The 21159-nt window shown below is 41.0% G+C and overlaps 1 protein-coding gene across 1 annotated transcript in view; it reads left to right on the forward strand.

The window, feature by feature from the left end:
• The window catches only part of LOC143106699 (sphingomyelin phosphodiesterase 4-like), a 91151-nt gene that overhangs the window by 24030 nt on the left and 45962 nt on the right, over window positions 1–21159 (forward strand). Inside the window, exons 6-11 of the mRNA XM_076271121.1 lie at window positions 732–868; window positions 11935–12046; window positions 12391–12453; window positions 12788–12903; window positions 17418–17517; window positions 18140–18237. Coding sequence (XP_076127236.1) covers window positions 732–868; window positions 11935–12046; window positions 12391–12453; window positions 12788–12903; window positions 17418–17517; window positions 18140–18237 — 626 coding nt within the window. The remainder of the gene's footprint in view (window positions 1–731; window positions 869–11934; window positions 12047–12390; window positions 12454–12787; window positions 12904–17417; window positions 17518–18139; window positions 18238–21159) is intronic.

A 21159-nucleotide genomic window follows, 5' to 3' on the forward strand; every position in this document is an offset into this window, starting at 1 on the left:
TAGTTTTCCCTCCGTTTCTACACCTGTTAACCGTTATTGTCTTGTTGGTCTCGTCCAGTCCTCTGTCTTTCTGTTAATTAGTCTGTTAGTTTAATTATGGTTTCCACCTGTCTTGATTTACCTTGATCATTGTCCACCTGTGCCCTGTTACCCCTGTGTATGTAAACCCTCTGTCTCCTCTCAGTCTTTGTCGGTTATTAGTCTATGTGGGTTGTGTTTAGAATAAAGATTCTTGCAATTCTAAGATTCCCTTGCCTTGTCATACTTTGCCCTGTGTTTGGGTCAAGCTCTCCCTGTGCAAACGTGACATATACTCAGTATTACCAGTTTTGCAATTTTTTCCATATCTAGGGCCTTATATAAAACTAATGTGAATGCAGTACAAACGTTTAATGATCATATTGTAAAGAGAACATGACTGTCTTCCACTCTACAAAGTTTGGGCAGGCTAGGAATCATTATTTTCAAGATATTAATGCCCAAACATGTCCTCCAAGAGAAGGCATTTCTGAGAGTGTAAAACTTATACATAATCAAGGGTGGAAAAAATGTATGAAAACGTATGAACATTGGCATTTAACACAAATATTTTACTGGTCATAGTTTTGGGACCTAAATATTAGGAAGACAAACTTTCAACAAAATCTGAGACTGTGCAGCAACCATTTTCCTGGATTTAGTCCGATTTTGACACGGAATGACCGATCTATCTGATCTATCTGTTCTCCCAGTTGTCCTCAGGAAAGCAGTTGAATGTGGCTAAAAGCGTGTATTTCCTCTTGATGGAGGACTATCTGACTCACTTCCTGCCTCTGGAGGGCAGTATGCCAATATACACAGTGGGGGATTTAACATTGGGAAGGTCGTGGTAAGCAACATTCTTTTACAGCTCATTATGTGTTCTGCAATAGTAGTAGTAGTAGTAGTAATAGGCAAGTAGTAGAAGTATTAATAGTAGTAGTAGGTTGGTAGTAGTATGTTGCTCCATAAGGGGGTTGGAAACACGTCAGAATTCAGGAAGAGCGGCTTCATTTCTGAGACAAGGACAAGACTGTTGTAAGCAGCAATATCTTTCTCTGGGCAATTAGCTGTATAAAAACCAACAAGGAAATTAAAACTCTATCAGGAGGACAGACTCTCTGATAAATGTGGACATTAAAGCTGCAGTTGCCAAGATTTTTTTGATCTTATTCACTGAAACTGGCACTATGCTCCGACAGAACAACATAAATCTTTTAGAAAAAATCCTGCACTTCTACCTCCACTTAGAGACTGTTATTTGCTGTGTGAGATCTGATTGTCAATCACAGTCTGGTGCGCACTGACGAGCACAAACTCGATGAGAGGGTGCTCGGTGGTAGTGGGGGAGGGGCATGAGAGTTGTAAACATTCAACATTTTGGCTAAGTCCCCTTAATCTGTCAGACTTGCCAACTGCAGCTTTAAGGTGGTCACTGACTCAGCTAACCTGATTTTCTCAGATGGATTGTTCCAGCCACAGGGTCCTAACTGTAAATGCCCTGTCCCCTTTAGTTTTCAACCAGGCCTCTGGAACAGTTAAAGGTGCCATGTGTAAGAATTGAGGTTAAAATATCCAAAAAATGCATGCATCAAAACAATGAGAAAAAATAAGGGCGATGATGACAACAAAGTTCGAAGATGATGATCAAAATGACAAGGTATAGTGCTGCAGATATATCAACCTGAATTAGCATGCTAAATTACTGGCCACAGCCCGACAGGTGTCATAATACCAGTTTCAGCCATGGGAGGCGGTATGCGGGCAACATAACCGCCAGCCAAACTGCAATACACGTTTCTCGGTTGTTACTCTAGGGTAGACCAACTCACTTTCTGGAGGTATACTTCCCCCATCTTTTATGGAATGTGGAGTATGAATTGATTTTTTGGCGGACATTACACATGGCACCTTTAAAGGAAGACACCAACTTTTTGAGAAATTAGCTTATTTGCATGGGCGTAGATTTGCGTGGGGTCCGAAGGACGTGTCCACACCAATATCAAATAATGACTGAAATGTCCCCACCAATATTCAGGTTGAATCGGCAAAAAAGCGCCTCATGCGGTACAAAGGGATATCTTCCCACTTCAGTACCGCCACCCAAAATACGTCTTTGAGAAGGTCTGTTTTTTGATTGGCTTATCTCCCTGTAGCCTATGCTGTCGATTAGAAGTTTTTGGCACACTTGGCTGCAAAGATCTTAGCTCTACAATCTTTGCTTGGCTGATTCGATAATGTCGGCAGGAAAAGAAAGGTGGAGGAAATCAGAAGCTATTTCAAGAAACAAAGTGTAGGCCTAAGTCATAATATCATGCGCTAGTTAAAGCCATAGAAATGCCAGAAACTTCGTTTTTTGGTACACATTTAGTTGACAGTGCTATATGTGTAGGCTATAGCCTATTAAATGGACGTTGGAATCGACCAAATACCAGCTAGTTCAGCTATATCGCGATGGCACATTTGTTAAGAAATGGTTAAGAAATGCATGCTTTTATCCAGCAATGCTATAAATGTTAGCTAAAAATGAATGAAAATGGCAAAAACACGAGGATGTCAGTGAAAACAAATGCATTTCTATGGGCTTGACGTGGTGTAGACAGAACATGAATGCAAAACATTGTTTCCAACTGTTTTCTTACTCATAATGGCAACTTTGTCAGATGACAGAAAAAGCAACCCAGCCGCTCCCTTTATCAGACAACGGTGGTGTGGCAGGGTCACTCACAGCAGCAGGTAAACTTGAATAAGGACATGGTGGTTAATTGATTTTTTAGTGTTAGCTAGTTATAGGCTAGTTATAGAACTAGTGAATACTACTGGTCTTCTTTGAGGTTTGAGTCATGCTATTTCACTGCTCACAACATCAATATTTTATTTATAAAGTGACAGAGGAACCCCAGCCAGGGTGTTGCTCAGATAGGGGAGATTCAGGGCTACAGGTAAATTTGACATGGTGTTTTGACTAAATGTTTTACTGCATATGCATCAGTAGGAAATGCATCATACAAAGTTAGTCAGGCACGCATCATACATTTTTTTTTTTTTTTGGGGGGGGGGGGGGGGTGGATAGTGTCCCCACCAAAGCTCAGACCAAACCTACACCCTTGCTTATTTGCCATCTACTTCAGAGTTAGATCAGAAGATACATACTCTTCTCTTCTCTATGCATGCAGCAGCCCAATCTGACACCATTAACCTACTGTAGCTTAGCATAATTAACTGAAAGTGGGTTACACCAGTTAGTCTATAACTCTTTTTTGGCTAACCGTCTTGCAAATGTAATTATCATATGGAAATTATTTTGCCTGATGGAATCTTCCATTAGCTATCATTGAATAAAACATGCACTGATATGTTTGAATGTTATAATGTTTGAAATGCATTGCTTTAGGTGATCTGATCAACGTCACATTCATTAGAACTCCCTGTCCTGGATGTGTTTGTACAAGTTAGAGTTTACAGCCTGTGCGTCAGTGTGTGAGTGTGTCGGATGCATTCAAAATGCACAGACAGTTTTGAAATGTTATATTTAGCAACCTATTTTTATGCTTCAGTTCTAATTTTAGTGTGTCAATTCACATTCATTAGAACCCCCATTGTCCCGTACCTGTCTGAACGAGTTTACAGCCTGTGTGTCAGTGTGTGCGTCACAAATAGTTTTGAAATGTTATATTTAGCATATATTTAATAATTTTAGAGTTTAAGTGAGTCAGTTTGGATTGCCTCGGGTGATCTGATCAACGTCACTTTCATTAGAACTCCAATTGTCCCATACCTGTGTGAACGAGTTAGAGTTTACAGCCTGTATGTGAGTGAACTAATATTTGTAACTTTTATAACCTGATTCATATCGTAGCCAACATAATGCTCTTGCCATTGTCAACATATTCCTTGATAATCAGTAATGAATGTTTATTACATACTAGTGCAGTGCCCGTTCAAACATGCTATTCCTGTAGCCCAATTACATGCCTGCAGGTAGGCCTGCTTTAAAAATAGGATGATAGGGAAAAACATAATTCCAGGTAAGCATTCAATAATGAATAGGCCTACAGATAATATAATAATATAATAAATGTGAAGTGAGCAGAATTTAAGCATGGCTGCATGTGAAATTTTTTACAAATCAAAATGACATAATCCTAACAGCTGTTTTGAGTCAAGGCTATATGCTTAGCCTATTGAATAACTTGATGATAGAGAAAACAAACCATTTTGTGGAATGATGCATCATATGGAATTTGCAACGGTGTGACTCAAAAACAGTCTCTGGTGGCCTATAAGTGACATCACACTCTGTCTGCCACTCGTTGCTTGTCGCTGCCTGGTTATGCTTTGCATGTGTGGCATTCTGAGACGTTCTTTAATTCGGGACCATTATCGCTCGTTTCAATTTAGGACCTTGCAGGTGGAATTGTCGTTTGTTTATTCAAAGTCTAAAGACAGTCCAAAGTAACCTGGGCTATTCATAAGTGACATCACACTGTCTGCCACTCGTTGCCTGTCGCTGGTTATGCTTTGCATGTGTGGCATTCTGGGACGTTCTTTGATTCGGGACCATTATCGCTCGTTTCAATTTAGGACCTTGCAGTTTGAATTGTCGTGTGCTTATTCAAAGTCTAAAGACAGTTCAAAGTAGCCTGGGCTATTCGAAGTGTCCGCTTATTGCACATCATTTTTTACGTCATTTTGAAGAGCCACCGCATATAGCCTACCTGTGTGTGTTGGCATGTTGCCGTGTTGTTGCAAAATCCGTGGAATTATCTTGCACTCGCTTAAGTTTTTACCCGTGTAACCTACACTGTCCAATTATGCCAAAGCCCTGCTTCTATCCTCACTGGTAGCTTACAGTCCTACAGTGCTGTGTGGGAGGGGGAGTGGCTAGCGGCGAAAGCCAATGCGTGCTTCTTTTACCGATATAGGCTATTTAACGATATCTTTTGCATACAACGTCAGATTCGGCAGTGCACTTACTCATGCCCGTAGCAAGACACCTGCCAAGTTTGTAATCAGTCTGACAAACAGTCAGCGAGATATGCGTGCCACACACACACACACACACACACACACACACACACACACACACAGACACACACACACACAGACACACAGACGCTTCTTGCTTTATAGATAGATTAACTACAAGATTACATGACATTATTTAGCTCACTCTCTAGATAATAGCTTAAGGATAGGGACAGTCCCCCTGGAGCAATTTGGGGTAAGGGCCTTGCTCAGGGCCACAACGATGGCAGTTGGGAATCAAACCCACAACGAAATCGCTTTATTGCTTTTTTTTACAGTGTATTCAGGCGACAGATAGCTAGCAAACCATGAAGAGATGCATGTGACAATTCGCTTTTTTTTTAGCTTAGAAACCACATGACTTTGCTTAGAGCACCTTTAATTCCCACCACAGGTTTATTCCTCCTTTTTTAAACTACAAAATCTTCCAAACGTTTTAGACCAGAATATGTATTTGACTAAATGAGAGGTTATCATTGGCCGTATATCCCACGCCTTGCTATTATCTATATACTTTGTTGATCCCCAAGGGGAAATTCCCTTCTTATCTTATCTAGGCCAAAGCCTTAGGCCTAGTCCACACGTACCAAACCGATCTTTTTTTCCTCCGTCTTCCCTGGAACCGTATCAAGAATATTTGCGTCCAAACGGATCCATCTCAACACGACTCAACACGTTACTTCATATCCCAGGCCTATAGGTGGCACTGTTTCTTTACAGTAATTTACCAAAACTTTCACGCTGTAGGCCTTACAAACAGACAGAATAGGCTATGACAAAATGGCTAGTGCAAGGAAACCAGAATTGTTTGTGTGGACTGATGGTGAACTGTCAACTGTAGTCAACTGTAAAACTAATAAACTTTATTTTACGGTTTGTGAAGGGTGCAGTCCCGTCCTTTATTTGACTAACGCAGGTAGGCCTACTAATCACCTTTACTTTCTTTGGTTGTAGGATAGTCCGTGATTCACATTAGTTTTGGCTATCACCGCAATTAGGCTACTAAACGCAAGGCTTACCCAAGTTCTAGGCTACTCTGTCGCCACATTTATAATATTGCTATAAAACCTTCGTTAGTAACAGTCAATACGTTTGCCTGCATCAAATCAAATCGCGCATTTGCATTCAGTGTGCTACCATCGGCTTAACGTGAGTTCTAAGCGTCTTTGTATGCTTATATCTGATTTCACTCGACTGTGAATGCATGTATATATGTTGTAAGACATGTAAAATAAATGAATGAAACTGGCACTACGCACAAATTAACAGAGGTGGGACCAAGTCACTGTTTGGCAAGTCACAAGTAAGTCCCAAGTCTTAGCAGTCAAGTCCAAGTCAAGTCCCAAGTAAAGACAGAGAAGGGCAAGTCGAGTCCAAGTCCAAGTCACCTCAAAGCCAAGTCGAGTCCAAGTCCAAGTCCCAACCTTTTTCAAGTCCTGAACAAGTCATCAGGTACTCTTCACTTAATAATGCCATTATTAGACTATCGATCATAATTTTAAGACATCAATCTAATCTACAGTATGTTTTTTATAAATACAGATTAAAATATGTTCAATGGTTCTGTCTTGAAATCTTTTACGATATATGCATGTGCATACCTGTGAAATATACGCATGAGCCTACCTGGGTAATCTGTACAAAACGGAAAGCTACAAGACACTCAGCACAGCAGCAAATATATATTGTTTTTCCAAATTGTGGCGTCCACTGTAAGGATGAATAATAATTTGACTGATGCCGTTTCACTGTGTTAGGCCACAGATTTGCCTGCAAACAATTTATTAGGCTGTCTGCCAGTGGCGACTCAAAAGGGAAGCCAAGGTCATGGTTAATGATTACAATAAATGGTGACGAGAAGAATCGTCACATAGGCTACATTAGTAAATTGCTGCAGTTAAATATTTTACGCTTTTATTAGGGCTGTCAAACGATTAAAAAAATAACTAATTCATCTCATATTTTGAAATGAATTAATCTAGATTAATTGCGATTAAAAAGTACATTTTTCTCCCTAAAGACTAAGCTTCTTATATGCCATATTAAATACAGCATAAATCACTTTTATTACTGAGTAACCACAAAGGTAAAAGTAAAACACTTCTATATTATTTAAATGATAATAATGACACAGTAATTTTGTTTTAAAGCATTCATTTCTTAAATACTAAACATGTGATGCTGTTTAACTCATTTGTAAAAGGTGCACTGTCACTTTAAGCCCATTGTGTGCCACTGTCCACATGTTCTCCTAATGATCTTTTTTTACCAGCTCCATTCAAATATAGCTATGGCTAGTCCACAAACTCTAACATTGTTGGTGCCACATGTATAGCACAATATTAACAATGATAAGCATGATATTAATTTGGCACAAACAGCTTTCTTTCCTTTGGAAATAAAAGCATGTAATGACATGATGCTTGCTAGACATTTTCTGTTTGTAATTAAAAGTGAATTATAAGCTTGGTATAGCCAGTAGCCACCTAGCTACGTTGAATGCGTTTCAATCGGCATAATATCATGTGCTAATGATAATATCACGTAAACGAATTATTGAAGACTCACCAGTTCCATTACACAAAGGCAAAGACAACTCTTCATATTCTTGTCCATTTTCCAAATCACAGTGAGTGCAGCCTATGTCAAAGTGCCCTGGCTCTCACAGTTTATAACAGTAGTGAGTACCGGATAAATCTGCAATTTCCTCTAATCTCGTCTTTGTTTCCTTCACGATTTCCCTTCATAGGCCTACGTTTCTCTCCCTTTCTTGCGCGCTGAGACGCGTTCTCAATTAAATGGAGTAGGCTAGCATATGTTCAAGTTGGATCTTAATGGAGAGGACCCGAAACGTATCATCTTTATGTAACATGCTGTTGATACATTTTGACATTGTAAACGTTCTCTAACAAGAATGCAAATCAGTTTGCAGTAAAGCTAATATTTATTTAATATTGGTCCTTCCTCTGTCTCTTGGTGCCCTACACACAGTGCGTGATGCATGTGGTGGTAACAGCAGCACTGGTGATCACTGTGCTCTTCCTGTTTGTGTCCACTATGTGTTTTGTTTTTCTCCTTGCGAGGTGAAAGCATCTCTGGGGTGACTGGCGAGACTTTTTTGACTCGAGACATGTCAAGTCATTACAAGTCAAAGAGGCAAAGTCCGAGTCAAGTCTCGAGTGAATAGTATTCAAGTCCAAGTCGAGTCGCAAGTCATGCCGAATTTTATCAAGTCGAGTCTGAAGTCATTAAAATCATGACTCGAGTCTGACTCGAGTCCAAGTCATGTGACTCGAGTCCACATGTCTGCAAATTAATGTAGCCTAAACTTACACCGCACTTTCCTAAGAACTTAAGTTCTCTCGCGTCACTGACAGTAGCTAGAATGCATTAAAAAAACACCGGGAAAAAACAGTGTTCAGTCCACCAAGTCATAAGCTATCGGCGCTGCGCAGTACCGGTTGTGATATTTATCTTACGGAGTGTAATCCTAGGTAATGTCATGTATGAAAACTAGTATTGTTAGGCAATACTATAAGTGCAAGTCCAGGGCAGCTGAGGTGTGGCGATGACATCATCGATACGCAAGCAGGATGTGCGGTTTCGCTGTCTAAACGAATTCAAACGGGCTACGGTTTCAGATTTCTCCACTCTGGGACCAGGTTTCAGAAAAGTGCGGTTTCGGGCAGTGCGTTTACAGGATTCGTTTGGACGCTCGGCCAAGACGAAGCAAAACCTCTGCGTTTAACCTAAAAAGCGTCTCCGTGTGGACGGGCCCTTAGAGAGAGTTTGGCCAACTCCGCCATGTTGGATGCCAAAGCCAATCCATGTTAATGGGCTAGTTGCATGAAAGGCTCCCGGTGAGCTTGTTTGTTTCCTGTGGAGCCAGGTGTGTTTGAACCTGCCGCTCTTCTGAATGTAATTAGTGTCTACACGTCCTTCTTTATCGTAACGTGCTGATTCTCTAGGTGCAACACCTAGCTGGGTCCGTGTAGACACTAATTACATTCAGAATAGCGGCAGGTTCAAACACACCTGGCTCCACAGGAAACAAATGAGCTCACCGGGAGCCTTTCGTGCAACTAGCCCATACAGGTCATGTAAAAAAAAGATGAGATATCTTGCCAATCCATGAAGCCCAGTTCAGTGCCTAGCCAGCACCAGCTGTATTTGTTTTAAAGCCAATCTATGTTTATACAGGTCATGTAAATAAAAGATGAGATATCTTGACAGCACCATTTAAGCCCATAGTTAGGCTGATTGTGCCTTTTTTTGTGACTAAAGCATGAAAAATTCACCATATAATCTTCACCCCCTAAGGTTTATTTCAGATGTGGAGGCTAGATATTTGCTGTATAATATACACATACTTGAGGAGTAAAATATTTTTCCAAGTCTGCGCGTCGGGGTTCTGTTCTCCCTGTCGGGACTTATTTTCTGATAATTACCGGTGGACAATACATTATCTCTTACTTTAAACTGGTTGCTTGAGTTCATTATGACAGTATCAAGTGGAACCTTTAATTGGCAACATTCTAATCACAAATTATTATTTATTTTTTCACCTTTAGGCCTAGACTGCTATTATGCCTATAGATAGATATATAGATAGATACAGTAGATAGATACAGTAGATAGATTTATCTGACATTATAAGCATTATAAACATTACCACCACCCTAGAATTACCATAAACTCAATTGTTAACCCCCAAGTCTCTCCAGAGGTCGAGGCATCCACCAATTGTGAAGTCTTTTACTGAGAAAATTGACCACATCAGAGCACAGTTCACTCTTGTTGTATCTGACACCCCACCCCATTTCCCCATTGCTACAGCTACTTTTGACCAATTTCAAGCAGTGTCCTACACTGAACTATGGGACATTAGCACATGAAATCATCAACAGCCCCACATGAGCCTATCCCTTCACTGATCATCAAATATGCTTTTGATGTTATTGGTCCCTCCATTCAATTATTCTTAACTCCTGCCTTGCCACTGGCACCGTTCCTATATGTTTCAACCATGCGGTTGTCCGGCCTATGCTAAAGAAACATAATCTGGATGCAAAATGTCCTAATAATTTCCGGCCTATCCCTAAACTGCCTATTGTCTCAAAAATGTTGGAAAAAGTGATGTTAACACAGCTGCTTCCATACCTCAACACAACAGAGATCCTACCATCTGGTTTCAAAGCCTGAGACAGCCCTGTTAAAGGTGACAAATTACCTGTTGCTCACCCTTGACTCAGGTGATAATGTCATTCTGGTTCTGTTGGATTCTACTGCATTTGACACTGTATACACTGCTAGAGCAACTTGAACAGTGTGTTGGCATTAAGAGTACAGCTCTAAACTGGTTTCACTCCTACCTCCACCAAAGTTCTTTTTTCTTTAGTATCGCCAGTACTCTTCATCCCCTACCCCTGTGTCTTTTGGTGTCCCCGAGTGATCCATTCTTGGTCCAGTACTTTTCTGCCTTTAGGTAACATCATCATAAAATTAAATATTTCATTCCATTTCTATGCAGATGACTCCCAACTTTACATGTACATCCCACTTAAATCCGGCAACTCCATGCAGTCTCTTTTAGACTGTTTGGAAGAAATTGAAATCTGGATGGCTAACAACTTCTTTCAGTTAAATGACAACAAAACTGAAGTTGTTGTCTTTGGCCCTTTAAAAAAAGGTCCATCCCTGCCAACCTTGGTCCCCTTGCCCCCTATGTTAAATCCCATGCATGTAACCTGGATGTTATTTTAGACTCCAATCTTAACCTGTTGTAAAGACCAGTTTATCAATTAAGAATAATTTCCAAACTCAGGTCTGTTGTCATACAATGATCTGGAAAGTCATCCATGCCTTCATAACCTCCAACCAGACTATTGTAACTCTCTCTACTTTGGTCTCCTACTGACACTGTTGGCATGGCTTCAAGGTCCAAAATGCAGCGGCTAGGCTACTCACAAACATAAAAAGGCGTGAACACATTACACCTGTCCTAGCCTCCTTGCACTGGCTTCCAGTCCAGTCTAGGATACATTTTGAAATACTGCTGATGGTTTTTAAAGATCTTCACTCCCTGGCCCCCAGCTACATAGCTGGTATCATTCATCCCCATGTAGCCCCCACCCTCTGATCCTTATTCTGTGGCTAATACGCTATGTACAGCACTTTGGCCAGTGTGAGCTGTGTTTAAATGTGCTCTAAAAATAAACTTAACTTACTTACTTACTTATACATAGTGGAATGGTAGATGGTAAATAATATGATAAAGAGAAATTTAATTCCTTTTTAATGTCATGTCTCAATGGCTGTGTATGTCCAGGCTAACAGTCTCCTTAGCAACTGCTGGAACGCTTTGTAGTGCTACTGCATGATAGGACAAGTGACATCATGGAGGTGAATGAGGCCAGAAAATACCTGTTCACACAGAAATGTAGAACTTTAGAGAACATCCCACCCACAAAGGCTGCACTTGAGCAAAATATTAAGCGGGCCACTTATCAAACCAGTGTATGGTACTAAGCTTTACTGCTTGATCCTGAGCTACCAAACCCTTCTGATTGGGGCTGGGTGAAGGATGAGACAGGATGGCAGCCTCTTAATGAGCTTGTGTGGCTTGGTAGCTTGCTGTGATCCCAGAATGTCTGTAGTGGGTGAGAAATGCACGTTGACATCCCATATGGATAAGGGTTAATTTGTTGTGCTTAGAGAGACTAGCGTAGTTCTACTACCTTTCAAACTGCAACTGTGGGTCACTGGCGCCCTCACAGATACTACCATTGGAGGCATTCAGTCAAACAAGTCCATAAAAATGCCAGTTCACAGAAATGTGAAACATACAGTATGCACATGCAACAGACAACATTTGCTTTCTTTGAACAGGTTGAACAACCAGTCCACAGGTATGTTTTCCTTGAGAACCAGGAACCTAATGAGAAGTCAGGCCTCCAAAAAAGCCTGCCAAGACAACTGGGCATCGTGGGCAATGTTACAGGTAAGACACCTGACACAGGTAAGATAAACACATTTGTGATATACATACACAATAATAGATGCACTCAAATACACTTGAGAAAAGCAGGTGATGGGGCACGTGGCCTTTGGGTTCAGATGTGTTTAACACACAAACACACACACACACACACACACACATACACACACAGCACTCGCCACAAAGGCCACATGCTCCATGATTTGCTCTTTTCTTAAGTGCATTTGAGTGCATCTGTGATTATGTATTAAATGTATTTGTCTTGTCATTGGCGGACACTTATTTTAAACACACACACATTGACAGACACTCATATTTTATAGCATTTCCTGTTGTTGTCCCTGCAGATCTTTGTGGAGATCTGGATGGCAGACTTCAACATGCAGGGAGAGCGTCCTGGTGATGTGACGGTAATCCACCATATTGTGCTTGTGTCTTTATTAATGTGGTGTTTTGGAGGAACCTCAGTAGATGTTGAAATGTGTTGATGTGGAAGTGCACAGAGGTGGCAAGCCCCTGTCTTAAGAAAGTGAAAGTCCTAGCATGTATTGGTTACACACAGACACATACAAACACATAGACACACAAAAATCACTGAAAAAGAGGAGGTTAATCAAAGTGAACACAAAATTAAATGTTTTTTTTATTAGGGTGACCACTCAAAAACACTATAGATTGGAGCACCCTGTAAAGCATCTGATGTGAAGTCACATATAACATCTAAAATTGCTTCTGCTATGACAGAAACAGGAGGTGCTACTTCCAAGCGAGGCCCACATGTTGGCACTCAGGCAGCTGCTGAAACACCTCCATGCTTTTTCTGGACGATCGATGCAAAACCCTGACATGGGCGAGGCTGGGTAAGCATCCTGTCCTCAACTTCTCCTTCTGCTATGTGCACGCAAATATTTCCTTTAAAATAATTAACGGTAATGTTGTTGGAGTGTCTATTTACACCCCTGGTACAAACAGCCACACAGCTGAGCTATTCACACCCTGTGACAACAACAAAAAGACGTTGCTTGCACAAAAAACATGGCGGACATTCGTTTTTTCGTCAGCAGAAAGTGAAGAATTCTGAAAGGTTTTGGCACTAATATATGTTCAAATTAAGTTTTAGATTGAAAAAGTTGTGTTTTATTTTCATAATCTTCGTTCAGTGAACACATACAACCGTCAGTTTGTTAGTTAACAGAAATGTTGTGAATATGGCGCTCAGGCCTATAAACTATAAGTTTACCTGCAAACACCACTCTAGTTGTGGAGGTAGATAGTGCAGTGGTCACATGGTTTAGCACGTGGGAGACCGGGGTTTGATTCCCGCATGACGCATTTTGGCAGAGTGAGTGAAGAGAGAACACTCTCTAAACACTAGTATGTTAGAGAGTTCAACATTGGGGTGAATTAATGAAGAGTGAAGCCCAGAGCGTCTAATAACATCACAGGTGGTTTTACGCTGAAGTTGGTTGAAAGCCATGTGCGTGTCATCTACACGCAAAATGGTGCTATATGCGTGGATAGAAAACGCCTAAGGATGTGACAAAACGGCCTTATATGACACCCTGAGATGAGAACGGGTTGGGCTGGCACATTCCTGTTTGCTGTCATGCATCACACTTGACTTTTTATAGGTCTATCCTACATAAACTGGCATGCAGCATATTGCTTTCACTAAAAGGAATAAATAAAGTATAAGTATATATACTCTTTTCATCACGTGAGGGAAATTTGGTCTCTGCATTTATCACAATCCGTGAATTAGTGAAACACACTCAGCACACAGTCAACACACAGTGAGGTGAAGCACACACTAATCCCGCCGCAGTGAGCTGCCTGCTACAACAGCGGCGCTTGGGGAGCAGTGAGGGGTTAGGTGCCTTGCTCAAGGGCACTTCAGCCGTTCCCACTGGTCGGGGCTCGAACCGGCAACCCTCCGGTTACAAGTCCAGAGTGCTAACCAGTGGGCCACGGCTGCCCAAATAGAAGCATATAACAGCATTAGCAGCATACATAAACACACACAGTCATACACACCCAGTCATTGCATACAGTACGTCATTGTGGTGCGTCATTGTAGCTAATATCATATTACCTTCACACTAAATGACATCTTATCAGTAGCCTAAACAATGTTTTAACAGGCTGGCACATTCCTGTTTGCTATCATGCGTCACACTTGACTTTTTATAGGCCTATCACACTTATCAATGCAATACTGTTAGTGAATTAATAGAATATAATAGAACAGGTCTTTATTGTCATTTTCACAGATACAACAGAATTTAAAGTGCTCTCCAGTCAGTGCATCATTCATTGAGTCTATAAAAAATACAATTTAAGTGCTAGTGTTGCTTAAAAAATAATAAATAGAAATATAACAGCATTAGAAGCATACAGTACATAAACATACACAGTCAAACACACCCAGTCATTGCATAAAAACAGTATGAACATCTAGACATGCATACTTTCTGTCATTGCATTGATCCATTTCATATCAGATTCCATATTGCACATGATTTTTACGCAGCATTGAGGGTAGTTATAGCAGTTGGATAAAAACTGTGTTTGAGTCTATTTGTTCTTGCGTTAATTGATCTGTACCGTCTGCCTGAAGGCAACAAATCACAGTGCTGCACTCACAAGTCACAAGATAGAACTTGCGTATTGCTCTTCCTCATGTGTAGTGTTCAGGCAAATAGACATGCAGTGGTGCGTCACTGTAGCTAATATCATATCACCTTCACACTAAATTACATCTTATCAGTAGCCTAAACAATGTTTGAACAGGCTGGCACATTCCTGTTTGCTGTCATGCGTCACATTTGACTTTTTATAGGCCTATCGTACATAAACTGGCATGCAGCGTATTGCTTTCACTATAGGGTAGGCAAAAAGCCACGACCGAAATGCAGTGTTGAGTGTAGGCTACAGTATGAAACATATTATAACAAACATTCTTCCAGAAATAAAGAAAAATAGAATCACACTTATCAATGCAATACTGTTAGAATAGAATAGAACAGGTCTTTATTGTCATTGTCACAGATACAACAAAATTTAAAGTGCTCTCCAGTCAGTGCATCATTCATTGAGTCTATAAAAATATAATTTAAGTGCTAGTGTTGCTTAAAAAGAGAATAAATAGAAAAACATATAACAGCATTAGCAGCCTACATAAACACAGTCATACACACCCAGTCATTACATAAAAAACAGCATGAACACTAGGGTTGGGCACTGAAACACGGTTCTAATACGGCACCAGTGGCAACGCAAACGGTAGTAACTGCATCGAATAACAACGTGGATTTCGGTGCCTCATTTCGGTGCTTAAATAGCGTTTTTTAAATTTATTTTTTTAATACGAGGCATCACTGCATGTCATGCGCCATCTCTAACGTCTTGCTCTGATAGCAACACATCCAGATACAGTTAGGTAACATATGATAAACACTGGATGTATAAACCAGAGGAGTGCACCACATAGGCGAGTGGACAGTGTTTGACAGCTTGAGTGAGCCCAAAGCGATTTAAAGCGATATCGCGAGCTCCTGTTAAAATCTAGCAGTGGGCCTAACTACACACAAGCAAAAGGCTATGAATAAAAACATTAACAGTAGGCTAGCTTATACGTTACACAATATCCTTGCTAATGCGCTAACTGACATTTATTTGAAATGTTATCAGCAAAGTTGTAAGGTGAAAACTTTATTTCACGGTGTGTTATGGCATGATATTAATATTTCATGTGCACGAGGCCCATATAGCATCACAATGAATATGAAGATCATGTTAAAAGTAAGCTGGCAAAAACATAAATATGTAGGTTACATACCTGATGTCACTGAGCTGTCAAAGAGGCTACGAAACCATCTCTGTACATTATCGCTAATTAAACTCAGCTGACTGGTGTTAGCGCATAGCCTAGTTGCTGTTAAAATGCCTACTAGGCTAGCGCTGGGAATCTAAACACTTCAACACCGACATGTAGCCTAACATGTTCAAAACTACTGCGTGTTATGGATTAAGACATGAAATTTCTTGAAGCATTTGGGAACACACTGAATTAACTGGAAAGTAGAGTCCCTGTTAGCTAGCTTGCTTGCAAATGCCGTTGTCCATGACCTGGCAGTTTTATGGCAAGCGGTTTTAACATACCTTATGGCAAACCACCTACACTGGGTAAACTTGAAAGCAGAGATTGTGTGTGCATGCATGGCAAGCTGTTTTAACATTTAAATGTATTATTCGTAGGAGCAATGAGATATTGATAGTAAATTGAATATAACAGTTCAATTAACAGTTCAATTCATGCTTTAGACCATTTTAATTAAAACACATTTTAAAAACAAAGTACCGGTTCAGGCACCGTTTCGGCACCGGCACCGTTTTAATAGTATTGATTTAGCACCGGTATCGGATAAAACCCTAACGATACCCAACCCTAATGAACACACAGTCATTGCATAAAAACAGTATGAATATCTACAGACATGTATACTTTCTGTCATTGCATTGATCCATTTCATATCAGATTGCATATTGCACATTATTTTTTTGCAGCATTGAGGGTGGTTATTGCAGTTGGATAAAAACTGTGTTTGAGTCTATTTGTTCTTGCGTCTCCATATGCGTCTTCCATAACTTGGAGAAGGGGCATACGCGTTTGTGGATTTCGGTCATACACTTTCCATCTACAGGCAGGAAAAATGCCTCAATAGGATTGAGGAATGGAGAATATGGAGGGAGATATACAACTAAAAAGTGTGGGTGGGCAGTGAACCAGTTACGAACCAGAGCAGCTCGGTAGAAACTTACAACGTACCTGGGCTAATTTAACATTTAACAACAATTTAACATCAGGTATACTCCAAAAACTTCTTCAGGGTTGACAGTTCTGTTTTGTTTTACTTGCTTATCCTACAACAACTTCTGCGTTTGATATTATTTTTTACCCACCCCAATTACCCCCCCCACCCCCACCCCACACACACACACACACACACACACACACACACACACACACACACAACACACACACAAGCAGACTCACACATACACGCATGCACACACTCATTTACATACACATGAGTTGCAAGAGTAGTGGATGGAGTAGGAGATGGAGACAAATTGACAAGCATGATTTATTTTGTGCAGGAATGCGTGTCGGTCATATTTTGTACTGCTCTGCTATCTACTGCTAAAATATGTACATCTAGTTTCCAATGGGCTTCTCCCAAATACTTTTTAAACCGCAACTGAAAGACTGTGAAAAGAGAAGGTAATTTCTTTGATATTTTTTTCAAAAACCATGAGAACCTTTACACCCCTTAAACACCAGGCGTTTCCATTTCTTCTCTTTGTGACGCAGGTTAATCTCCGGCCAGGTTCTCCACTTGATCCAGAGTAAAGTGTTCTCTCTTCTCCAGCACTGTTTCACGCACTGGCCACTGGATCCATCCTTCAGAGTCGTAAGTACCAGTCCAGACTGGCCATCGGAAGGCTTCTTGGTCGGGTTTGGTAGGGTTTTTAAAAGCACTGTGAGTCTAAGCAGTTTGTAGAATTCCTCTTACGGATCACCTTACAATATCTGAGCTTTTCCTAAAAGCATTATAAGTATAACCCCGTTTCCAAAAACGTTGGGGCGCTGTGAAAAAAAAATTGTAAATAAAAGCAGAATGTGATAATCGTTGAAATCGTTGAAAGTTTGACAATTTCATGAAAAATATACCCATTTTGAATTGGATGCCAGCAACATATCTCAAATAAGTTGGTACGTGTGCAACAAAAGGCGAGACAATTTGCGCAATACTAGCAACAACTAATTTAACAACAGTAGCTGGCCAGGTGCAAAATGGTACTGGTAATGGAAACTGTCATGGAACTCCCTCCTGTCTTCCACGCCATCATCATGAAGTGGGACGATTTTAATTCATCAATCAATATGTATGTAGTGACCTGATGAGTCTTGAGAGTTGGGATAAAGTCTTCAAGGGAAGTGAAATGCCAGGTGGTGTATCTGTTAAAGGAAAACAATAGATAGAGACCACTGGAATAATGGGTTTTGAGTGTTGTTATTGCTTGGGCCTGCAGGCACTGGAGACGTGGTTGAGCTACATTCAACCATGGAGATACGCTGAGCACAAAAAGCAAGTCTGCAGAGAGCCAACAGGAGGCGCTGATGAGCACTGGTAAGACAATCAAGCAAGGAGGACAAGAGTGCCTGCTCTTTGTAACTGAAATCTTACATGAAAACTACATTACACTAAATCTTCTCTAAGTTACTGTACATTGTTTTGTAGGCTATCTCTAGGTTAGGGGCAGGGGTGTAGTGGTAAAAAAAGAGGTGGGTACACTATAAATTATGTGATCAGGCGGACCACAACGCGGTTGCCGGTAAGGCGGACCACTGTATATACAGTTGTGTATCCTGACCACATCGCTATAGGCTACCATTTGACTGGGTGTTCCCTCATGGGCCTTTTGATTGCTTCTCGAGGAAATTAAATCCTTTCTCGACCAAAACTTCCTCAAAGCCTGCTTTGATATACTGTCAGCTGCCATTTTTCATAATGTATTTCTAATCAAGTCTGGTTTGTTTGTCCGAGTTTCACATGGTAACAATGGGGGGCGGAGCTTAGCAACAGGTCAACTAGTTGTGATGACTTTGTAACCAAGATTGTATTTAATTGATGAGCTAATTATGAGAAATGAAACTTTATTTCTGGCTACATCGCAAGCACGATTTCCAGTGGTTGGTTAATATTATTACAACCTAACAAAGGGAGCTTGCCACTAGCTTTTTTCTGCATGAAATAACAACCAGTTATTTATTTATCTGACTTTACATCCTGAATTTTACTTGCAACATACTGTAGGCTAATGGGAAAAGGTAGAGGTGACTTGCAACTTCGTGTCTGAACATAATGTCAACGGACGCCGTGCCTTGTTGACTCAGTGGCATGAATCCACCGCACACCAAATTAACATCAAAACGTTTTGTAGGCCTATTTCTGCTGCTCACTCACTTTGGGCTTGTAGTCGAGGCGTTTTTTTTTGGCATAATCAGTAAGAGGGATACTGTCTTGAAGCTGACACCATAATGCAGTACCCTGGAAAATCCAGAGTTCTCGCAAGAGCATAATTTGAATTGTCTCTGCGAGACACTCTGGCAATGAGTAATGATGCACGTTACTTTTGCCACTTGTATCACAGGGAGCCAATCACATCGGTGTATCTGATATAGGCGGGCCAGAGGCGAGCTTAACAGATGACAGTCGTAGTGTTATCCAATTGCGTCGAAGTCTGAAATCAGTCAGTATTGGTCGTATTGTGTTATCCAATGCGTGCAGTGAGATTTTCAAATGCCGCTTGGTGCTGCCCCTCGAGTTAGGCCATTACATTATTCGTTACATTATTCTTTCTAGATTACCACATACACACATTTAGACACACACACATACACACACACAAAACATACACCAATCCAGAAGTTATCTTGTTCACATTGCTTATCGGGGCAGCCGTGGCCTACTGGTCAGCGCTTCGGACTTGTAACCGGAGGGTTGCCGGTTCGAACCCCGACCAGTAGAAACGGTTGAAATGACCTAACCCCTCACTGCTCCTCGAAATGCAGATTGTTTCCTGTGGTGTGGATAAAAGGTGAAGCCATTAGTGAGTGTGTGTGTGTGTGTCTGTCTGTGGTGGTGTCTGTCTGGGTTGCTGATGGCTGCCACCTGCGTTCGCCTTTATGGGACATAGATTTTACACACATCATACATATTTATTATAAAACATCTATAAATAACGTTTGCTGAAAGAAAATAAAAACTTTTGTCAGAAAGTATGTTAATATTTGGTCAAAAACAAAGCCAAATCTTTACATCACGTATACATTTGCTGGTAGAAACCGAAATACTACATGTAGTATTGCTACACCAGCCCACTAAGTGTCACGCAAATTCTCCATAATCCTGCTGACAAAACGACAAACAAAGCTCTGAAACAACCTTCTTCGGCAGTGGTAATAATGATCTTAACAATGTCTAGATGAAGCCAAATCCATCCTGTGAATCTGGATCCAGTGGTACAGATGTACAGAACTGCTGTTCTCTTACATGTGCAGGCGCCTATACAATTGAGGTCTGAGATAAGATTGCACTGCCGTCTGTGTTGTTCTCCTCCCACACGCAGCAAAAAAGCTATAGCTGTCATGTGATAAAACACTACAGCGAGATGGCTGCATGTGTGAGCACAAGTACTGTGACCGCCGGTCCACGACTGGTAGAAAAAGATGATGCGAGGAGTGAAATATGGAAGTACTTTGCCTACCTTGCTGACAGTGAGGGCAAAGAGCGATGGAACCGTCAGAGCGAGCTGGCAATGAAAGTGAAGTGTTACACACTCCAGTCAGCGCCAAGTCATGGGTGTGGAAGTATTTTGGCTTTAGAAAAACAGATGGAGCAGTGGTAAGTCAGTGTGAGATAAGATATTGCGGCAATACGTCGAATCTATCTGCACACCTGAAAAGGCGCCGTGGTATTGATGGTGAGTGTGAAGAAAGAACACAGGCTTCCACGCCCACCACATCACTGACAATGTTTCTTCCTCCAAAGTTGTCAAGCACTTCAAAAAGAGCAAAAAACATCACCAAAGGCATTGCGTTTTTCATATGCAAAGACATGAGGCCCTATTGCGTCATAGAAAACGAAGGCTTTAGATACCTGCTCGAAATTCTTGAGCCGAGGTACAACATCGCCTCACGGCAACATTTCAGCGAGTCCTACATTCCGAACTTCTACACCAAAGTTCGTGATGAAGTTATTCAGGGTCTGATGAGTGCAGAGCGAATAGCCATACAGAGTCCTACATCACTGTAACGTGTCATTTCATTGACAACAAATGGCAAATGAAAAACCATGGTTTACAGACTCATGTCTTGGGAGACACTCATTCAGGAGTTAATATCGGGCAGGTTCTGAGAAGTGCGTGTGAAGAATGGGGTGTATTGGACACCGGCTCTCGTCATCGACAACGCTTCTAATATGATCAAAGCTGGTGAAGAGTCAGGGTTATCACCACATTGCTTTGCGCACACACTGAATCTGACAAGA

This window comes from Alosa pseudoharengus, unplaced genomic scaffold (genome assembly GCF_046254945.1).
Source record: "Alosa pseudoharengus isolate Yale_2024_CS ecotype anadromous, Long Island Sound unplaced genomic scaffold, YU_APseudo_1.1 YU_APseudo_1.1_scf_6, whole genome shotgun sequence".
NCBI classification, from domain to species: domain Eukaryota; kingdom Metazoa; phylum Chordata; class Actinopteri; order Clupeiformes; family Clupeidae; genus Alosa; species Alosa pseudoharengus.